Below are 8,966 nucleotides of genomic sequence, written 5' to 3' on the forward strand. Positions count from 1 at the left end.
GCACATCCAGTGGCAGAACAAAGTACCCAACACAGAGGTTCTAGAACGCGCCAACATGAACAGCATGTTCTCCATACTCAGCGAGAGGCGCCTTCGCTGGCTCGGCCATGTCAAGAGAATGGACCCAGGTCGCATTCCCAAGGACCTGTTATATGGGGAGTTAGCAGAAGGTGCAGGACCAACTGGACGACCACATCTGCGCTACAAAGATGTTTGCAAGAAGGATATGAAGACAGCAAACATCAATGTCAACGACTGGGAGAGCTGTGCAAACAACCGTTCTAGATGGCGTCTAGCTGTCAGGCAGGGAGTTCAAAACGCAGAGGAAAAGAGAAGAATAAAGCAAGCTGAAAAGAGAGCTAAAAAGAAGGATAAGCAAAAGCGTACTTTGGAGCTATGCCATCGTCTCTCGTAGACGGACGGATGCCAAGAAAATGAACGATCGATAGGTTCATAATGTCATTCATCCCTATTGCTATGTCGTTATATGAACGATCGATAGGTTCATAATGTCATTCATCCCTATTGCTATGTCGTTATATGAACGATCGATAGGTTCATCATTCCATTCATTACTATCGTTATATGAACGATCGATAGGGTTCATCATTTCACCATTTCATTTATTCATATTCCTATTTAGGTATCGGTTTACGATCGATAAGTTCTTAATAACACGTATTGCTGTGTCGTTGTGGGAACAGTCGATAGGCTAATAATTTCATTCATTCGTATAGTTATATGAACAATCGTTAGGTTTATAATGTTATTAATTCCTATTGCAACGCAGTTATGTGAACGATCGATGGGTTTATAATGTTATTAATTCCTATTGCAATGCCGTTGTGTGAACGATCGATAGGTTTATAATGTTGTTCATTCCTATTGCAATGCCGTTGTGTGAACGATCGATAGGATTATAATGTTATTAATTCCTATTGCAATGCCGTTGTGTGAACGATCGATGGGTTTATAATGTTATTCATTCCTATTGCAATGCCGTTGTGTGAACGATCGATAGGTTCATCATTTCATTCATTCCTATTTCAATATCTGGTTACGATCGATAGGTTCGTAATTTGCACTGCTTTTCTAATCGTTATTTGAGCGATACATAATTACATTCTTTTCTGAATCGTTATTTGAACGATACATAATTACATTCTTTTCTAAATCGTTATCTGAACGATACCTTAAAGACTTTTTATATTGAGGTGTAGATCACTTTTATTTTGTTGGTCGGTGATAGGATTTCACGTTTGTTTTGAAATTACATTCGTTAAATTAATGTTGGAGTTTTGTTTTCTCTCGTTGGAGTTATTTGTTGATGATAGTTCCATGTTAGGAACTTTATAATTTTCCTTATCTTTTGATTATAATGGTGTCAGATTTGTTATATTTAAATTGCATTTATAAATAAACATCTTGTAAACGCAGTTGCTTTTGGTGTCTTCCCTAATCCAGTGCCAACCCGGCTTCATCCTATGACAAATGGTATACTATACAAAGAATTTTAATGGAAACGACATGTCTATTTGAAAGCAGACATAGCAAGAGTTTTCAAAATGGCGGCTATGAAACCTATGCTGGACGTCAGATCGGCAGAATTTTAATTTCAGACCATTCACATGTCATTTGAAGTCTTTAGTAATACATTCTATCGATATAATTATTCATTAAGGACGAGGAGTGATAACAATATTTTCAAGATGGCCACCGTGGTCAAAGGCAGTATTTTCATTTAGAACCATCTAAATACCATGAAAAGACGTTTAGAAACTCTCCCCCCCCCCCCATATCGATATGATAATGATTAATTAAGAATCAAATTGCAGTGCGTATCAAATCGCAATACTGCCATGATCGGTGATGTATTCATGATCGGTCATGTCTTTTCAAGGAGAAAATTTCAAGTAGCGATAACAAAAATTCAAGATTGCTGGCATGATGGAAGATCGGTACCATTTTTATTTGGGATTATCTATTAAGCCATAGGAAATTGTTTATCAAAACCCCTCATCGATATGACCATCTGTTCAGGAGTAGTAGCGATAACAAGATTTGTAACATGGCCACCATGACGACCATATTGGATTTTCGATCGAAGGGCGCCATTTTTATTTCGGATCAAATCGACCTCAGAATGAAACTATATACAATGTTTCACAATATTTACTCAAGTAATACTTGTTTTTGCTGACGATCGACAACACAACATCTGGAAGCAGACGACGGACGCAGAAGTATTCCACAATACAGCCAATATCAGACTACATGGATTTACTTCGCTAATTTTCCTTGTACGAGAACACTGACATTATGCCATGTCAGAAACTGAAGAAAAAAATCCCGATACAATTTTTTCTTAAATTAAGATAGATGTTTGTGAAGTAACGAATTTTTAATTGCAGTGAACTTTAAAGTTGAATGCATTGAGCATTAAAATTTTATCTCATTTAAGCCAGAAGATTCTTTGTGAAGGGTCACTTCGACCTCGTTCATCTCCCCCGTGTCAGTGTAAACTCCAACTCAGTGAAATTGACCGGGTTATCTTAACACGGTCCTTAGAAAGTAAACATTTGAGCTACCAACCCTAATCACTTGGTAGGAGCCTGTGTCAAATTATCATTTTTCCAAAGAGAAAATGGTATGCACCGTCTTTCACAGATTCTGAGCTGTCTAATCTGATGAAAGGAATTATTTATTTGGGATAATTAGGGACCGCTGCCTACGATTGGGCAGAATAAATTCAGGCGTACACTTTTAAAGTGACGATCTTAGAAATTCTTTAGTCTGAAATTTCATGAAAGAGGAAAAGAGACTTGACTCCGGGGAGGCCTAATGAAAATAGTGCGTTCGTCGTTAAACAAGAAAGAGACCAGGTGGCCGTCTTGTAAAAAGAAAGACAGGTTTTAGTGCTAGGACGCACAAGTTCTGAAAGAGAACAGCAATAAGGTATACAATTTTTGTTTCACGTAATATTCTATTATTTGATTGTTTGTTTTATGCAAATGTGTTTCTATGACTAGGTTTCGATATTATGTGTCGTTTATTCAATTTCATGGAAATATGTTGAAGCTAGATTTGTTATGCAATTTATTTTTTAATTTTACAGTTATTAGTTCATTTTAAAATTAATTGCATGCGATCCAAATGTTCATATGTGTAGGATTTCATAGGGTTATATGAATTAACTTCCTTTGTTTGTTAGGAAGATACAGATCATCTTGAGTTAACGATACTTATCAAATTATATCTGATTTTATAATGTTTGAATAATCTTGTAGGTTAAAGATTGCTGTGAGTTACAATTTGTGAATTTCATGCAGTAGTAATCGAACATGTAGTAGCATATATATATAGAATACGGTAGTATTCGATAGACGCTCACGTGGTAATTTAAGACTTGTCGCTGGAAGCGAGGTCTATGTCCTACCGTACTCAGTCAGACTTTACGCAGTGTGTGGATAGCCAGCATGCTCTGAGTAACGTGAAGGAATTTAATGTACGTCTAGAGAGTGAGGTATACAGAAATTATGGGGTAATTTGGTCCTTTAAGGAACAGCTTTCTGGGAGAGAGACGAGACAGTCTGAAGGCAGAAGTCCGATGAAAAGTAGGACGAGGTCAGAATGAAAGGACCAGGAAGTCCATGAAGGGGCAAAGCATAGAGCTTAGGAAGGATGAAATAGGAGACGTTGTTTTACGGTCAAGATAGGAATTGTGGACATTGCGCTCTTTTGACCTCTCGTTATGATGATGAAGTAAATCCACATTGGACACTCCTGTTAAATTCTATTGATATACTCAAACTTCAATTGGAATTGCCGTTATTAATTTGTTCTGATTCAATTTGTTATTTTCTTGTCAAAGGGGCTTGTATTGTTTTATTTCTTCCCAGTATTCTCGCTCAGTTCTCTGTTGAAATTCTATTCTTCTTTCACTCCCGCCAGGCTATAATATTGAGGGAGTCATCCTCTAGATAACACCAGCCAAATCCAATTAATCACCCCTGTTACTAAGAGGGAGACGTTACAATGGTGTTGGGTCAAGAAACTGGATATCTACATAAAATTGTATGGCACTGTGTGACAGCTACCCAAACGCATAGGCTTTCTAGTAACTGACACTTGTTTGAAAAGGAGAAGGGAATAGACACAAAACATAATTGGAATTTTATATGTATTAAAATGCAACAATTCCAAAGGTTTATCTTTGAATAAATTTATCGAAACCACAACTATATACAGCATTAAGAAAACATACCTAAACCTGTAGTTATAGAGGCCCGATGTGCGATTTATCTGTTCTGAATGTTTTAGGCAGGGAAGTCCAATCTTTTCTGGCTGAGGGCCAAAACAGATACTGTGTTTAAGGTCGCAGACCACGTGAGCAAGAAAAGTTCCTCGTTGCTAATTAACATCACATTAAAACATTCCTATTACGTGGTTGCTATTGTTTTTTATGTGATTTAGCGCCATTTTTCAGCACACGGTAGGCTATGCATGGCAGAGGAAGAAACCGGGGAAAACCCAGGGAAAATCCACCGACCCACGAGATGCTACTGGAAAGCTTTCTCACATACCCACATTGGCCGAATCCTAGACTCGAACCCACGCAGACAGAGGTGAAATGGCAGTGATCAATAACAGAGAGCGCTTTATACCACTCGGCCACACGGGGCCCCTTACATGGTTACAATAACATTGTTAAATACGATAGCCACATATTATGGTAGATACATAAAACATTATCAGACAGCAATACAGAAAATGGAATAAGTATTAACTATAATGCATATTCTCAAAACGGCTGCCGATTGGACACATCTGGTTTTAGGTCTGCACTTTTAGTGCCATCATTAAATAAATCATTTTCCTTCAAAATAAAAATAAATGCATGCGGATGTCACCTCAATAGTCTGAAGATGAACATTAAAAAAAAATGTCAGTAACTACGCCAGAAGTCAATGAGATTGCTGAGAAAATGGGTACTCATTCATGGTCACATATAGTATTCGTACAATCATGGACAGCAAACGTGCACCTCGGATTTCAATAATGTAATTCCACACTTGTAAGTGAACATGATTCAATGCTGAGTGCCATGAGCTTGAACATATGCTCAAATAGGGTTCGGCAAGTTTTGACAATTTTAGAAACGTTATACCTTTATACAGATTTTCGATAATAATAATAATAATAATCATCATCATCATCATCATCATTAAAACCTGATACATTTTTCAGAATAGACACGTAAAACCACGTTAAAGACAGTGACAGTCGCCTGTATTTTACCATAAAGTCCGATATGACCTTTCTTCAGCTAAAACGAGAGAGAGAGAGAGAGAGAGAGAGAGAGAGGGGAGAGAGACAGAGAGAGAGAATACCTATTCCCTGTATGACTGAAAGAAACAATATGACGCTCTTACAGTCCATATCCATGTTAGGTTTGCTCACGAATAACCCTATCTGCAAATGGTGCTTTATACTGACTTGAGTGAAAACACCCAATATTTAACTGATGTGTTCGTCAGTGATTGGTATATCCAGTACATCTAAAATTAGACATAGAAATCCCTCGTGCTATTTACAGATTCGAACGTGCAGAATCCTGGGAAGGAAAGAGTTCGTGCAATAAAAAGAGCAAGATCTAAATCGAGTGATGACGTCTTTGGAATAAGCTACCAGGAAGTGTTGTTACACAGAGAAGAGCTGGAAGATTTAAAAGTGTCTTAAATAATTCAATCATGCGATGTCCTTGAAAATTCGACTTAAGGCATAGCATATTTCCGTTACGTGGAATACAGAATTGCGTTAATTTCGAAGAAAACATCCCGAGTATTAAATGTAACACCCGTGTAATACCGAACTGTACGCATTTATGTGTAGCTAAGTTTCTAACGCATTGCATAAGAGCGGAGCCAAGTTGCACTTAGTCATTTATTGGCCCCCGCTCAGCTGTTGCTTTTTTTGTGCATCCAGACATGTCTTGTGCATTGTCGTGAATATTTATGAGACCATGTGATGTCAATCTACGTTGCCATCGAAGATCTCTAAAAGTCCTGTATTGATTGATTCTCAGTGCTATTAAATCTACGGGATCTGCATGCAGGAAGGAATTTTGCAATAACTTTAATTAGGATCCGTTTGACATGTAAATTTATCAAACGCCCGGCTTTGGTTCAAATAGATAATCTGATCTACTTGTTCTGCCACTACACCCCCACCCCTAATCCCGGAAAGACGGCGGCACTTTTTTCTTTACGTTTGTTTTCCCCAACAAAGATATGAATTAAATATAGTAGCCACTGGACTTATTGGAATTTTCGTATTTGTTATTATAGTTTGTTCTGGAAATTACCTGCGATTAGCCGCGAAGATGACTTGGAATAATTGCAAGTCCATCTTACTGGATGGCAGTTTGAACACTGTTTTACATTTTTGTGCTGACACCGATATAAATTATACCAACTTACTTAATATTAGAAAATCTTACGTCACTGGCATATTGCTTGAATGCACACGTACTTAGATTTATTCGCCAGGGTAATTAGGTCATACTGGGGAATTCCGAAAGGATATGGGTGAAGGCAGTACCTTATCACCGAAAACGAAAGTAAATGCGCGACAAGAAACAAAAGTTTCACGTGAAATGCATTAAACCGAGCCGAGAATGAATTGCAACCGAGAATTTATAGGAACTGAAACTGAAACAATTCGGACGTTAAACAGATATTAGTGTAAATATATTGATTGTTTTGCTGTTGTTGTTGTCTATGCTGTTGTTGTCTGCGTGCTGGTTTTATCAGTAATTTTAGCACAATGTTGGCTCTATCATGCAGAGAAAATAGAAGCTATACACGTTTCTCAAGGACACGCTGAGGTAACAGGCCTGGGCGGGTATCGAACCCGCTCTTCTTGGACCACTAGTTGCGCTACTTGGTTGACTGTGAAGTGTGTACGTTACAGAGCGGTGAGTATTTAAGAGAGGTGATGGTGGGGTTGATAAAATTGCAAAATGATGTTGCATATGAAAATCCACCGCCTCCAAAATGTCTGCGGTCAGCTACGACTGTATGGCTCCAGATATCTAACTATACACTATCCAAATCCGTGCTTGCACACACGCTCAGTCGATAACGTTTTATCTGTAATCGGAAAGAATACTGTCGTTGACTAAGTTCAGTGTAGCATCATTACAATTGTGTGGCTAGTGTACGAAGTGTACGGTTTGATGAGACTTCCATTCCTGTATACATGGTGGCTCATCTGGCCATTATTTTGCTTGCCATTGTTTCATGAGACTCAGTTTGTATGCACTTTTCACAAGGCCATCTTCTCTCTGTCGTCATCGCTCTGACCTTTTAGGTTGAATAATTTAATATTTTTGGACAAGTGGGTGGGTGTTCGTAAGTTTTGGGATGTTTAAGTTATCACGTAATGTTTTCTATCTTCTTTTTATGTGGTCAGATTTATGCACTCAGGTAAGCTTATTTGTTTATTCAAGATATTTTAACGGAAATAAGACTCAATCAATCATCGTTGAGCCGAGAAATACAATTACTATAGCGCAGAGCGAATTTAGTCAGTTACTACTATTGTCATTCCTAATCATTGTGATAATTGGTTTTCGCTGTCAATCTGACTGCGCTTCAGTATATGTGAGCATCTGAATTATTTTTTATCAGCTATCGATAATAGCGAAGTTACATATTCTGATAATGCCTGTTTATTTTGTAGGTGAATAGCCTCCTTTCATGTACAGCTTCCTCGTCTTATTGATTTTCCGCTGGTACTGACCTTATACACAAATATTGTTCAACTTTTATATTTCTATTTTATTATGCTGGTAGAAATATGTGTACATTATAGTACTATTACATACATACATACATACATAAATGTGAAATCACCAAACTCTGCTCGGGTAAAAAAAAAAAAAAAACGTGTTTGATCTCCACTATGAGCTGCTTTATAAATGACCACTCTCTATATAATTTGCATCGATTATTCCTGCGCTACATGGCGATGTTTTATGTAACCCAATGGTAACATTTTAATAGCTCTGTTTGATGTATTGATGATGTTTAAATAGCATGATAGTGTTTCAGTAGTAAGATATGAATGAAGCCTTGACACCATTGCAGAAAATGCAAATAGTCAAGGAAGCAGCCTCGCAGTTAATGGTTTTCTTGTTTTCATACAGTAGTAGCGTAAGTTGTCAAGCGATCACATTCAAATATTAGCTGTGTTTCAGTAGTATGTGATATCTGAGGTCTATATGGAACAGTAATTGTATTTATTCAGTGAACCGTTTTATTTTATTATTTGGCTTGAGAGACAGTTGATATTTAGAAGACATTTAGCAGGAAGTCTCGTAGTCGTCCACATGACCTACTAGTGACGTAGACCGAGCTACATGAAGTCTCGTAGTCGTCCACATGACCTACTAGTGACGTAGACTAGCTACTGGAAGAGGCAACCCACTTCGCGGAGTATGATGAACATAATCTCCTTGGGTTTTCTGTCGCAAAAACATTTATATTTATTCAAAATGTGCTATAACGTCTAATCAAATGTAATTGTGTGTATTTGAACTAACTTGCATTCAGCTCTTTTCACTATCTATCTATCTACTTTCTAGCTACCTTTATCCAACCATGTCTTCTTTGTCTTTCGTTATACACACCGAGTCATTGTGATACTTGGTTTTCGCTATCTATCTGTTATATGCTCACACTTAGTTGGCAACGACGCCGGAACCTATGTGGTAGCCCGAGGTTTGGTTTAAACACGCACTGTCGCTCCTTACTTTGTCTGCTATGTAGAATACTTCTTTTCCATTTAATTTTCAGAATTATGTATAAAGCTTCTACTTTTTATCCCTCCACCCCCATCCTCTTGGAATTTTTTTTTTCTCTTTTTTTTTTTTCTTTTTCTTCCCTGACAATTTACTTCTTTGC

General features: G+C 37.6%; 1 protein-coding gene across 2 annotated transcripts in view; it reads right to left on the minus strand.

The window, feature by feature from the left end:
- LOC149786237 (uncharacterized) overlaps positions 1-5,903 on the minus strand; it is a 31,003-nt gene extending 25,100 nt beyond the window's left edge. Inside the window, exon 1 of one of the 2 annotated variants that reach the window (XM_089976608.1) lies at positions 5,391-5,903. In XM_089976608.1, the coding sequence (XP_089832734.1) occupies positions 5,391-5,445 (55 nt within the window). In that variant the 5' untranslated portion in view covers positions 5,446-5,903. The remainder of the gene's footprint in view (positions 1-5,390) is intronic. The other variant, XM_089976607.1, reaches the window with a different exon arrangement.
- Between the last annotated feature and the right edge of the window lie 3,063 nt (positions 5,904-8,966).

The sequence above is a fragment of the Sinohyriopsis cumingii genome, chromosome 12 (assembly GCF_028554795.1).
Source record: "Sinohyriopsis cumingii isolate HCF-2022 chromosome 12, ASM2855479v2, whole genome shotgun sequence".
Lineage (NCBI taxonomy): Eukaryota > Metazoa > Mollusca > Bivalvia > Unionida > Unionidae > Sinohyriopsis > Sinohyriopsis cumingii.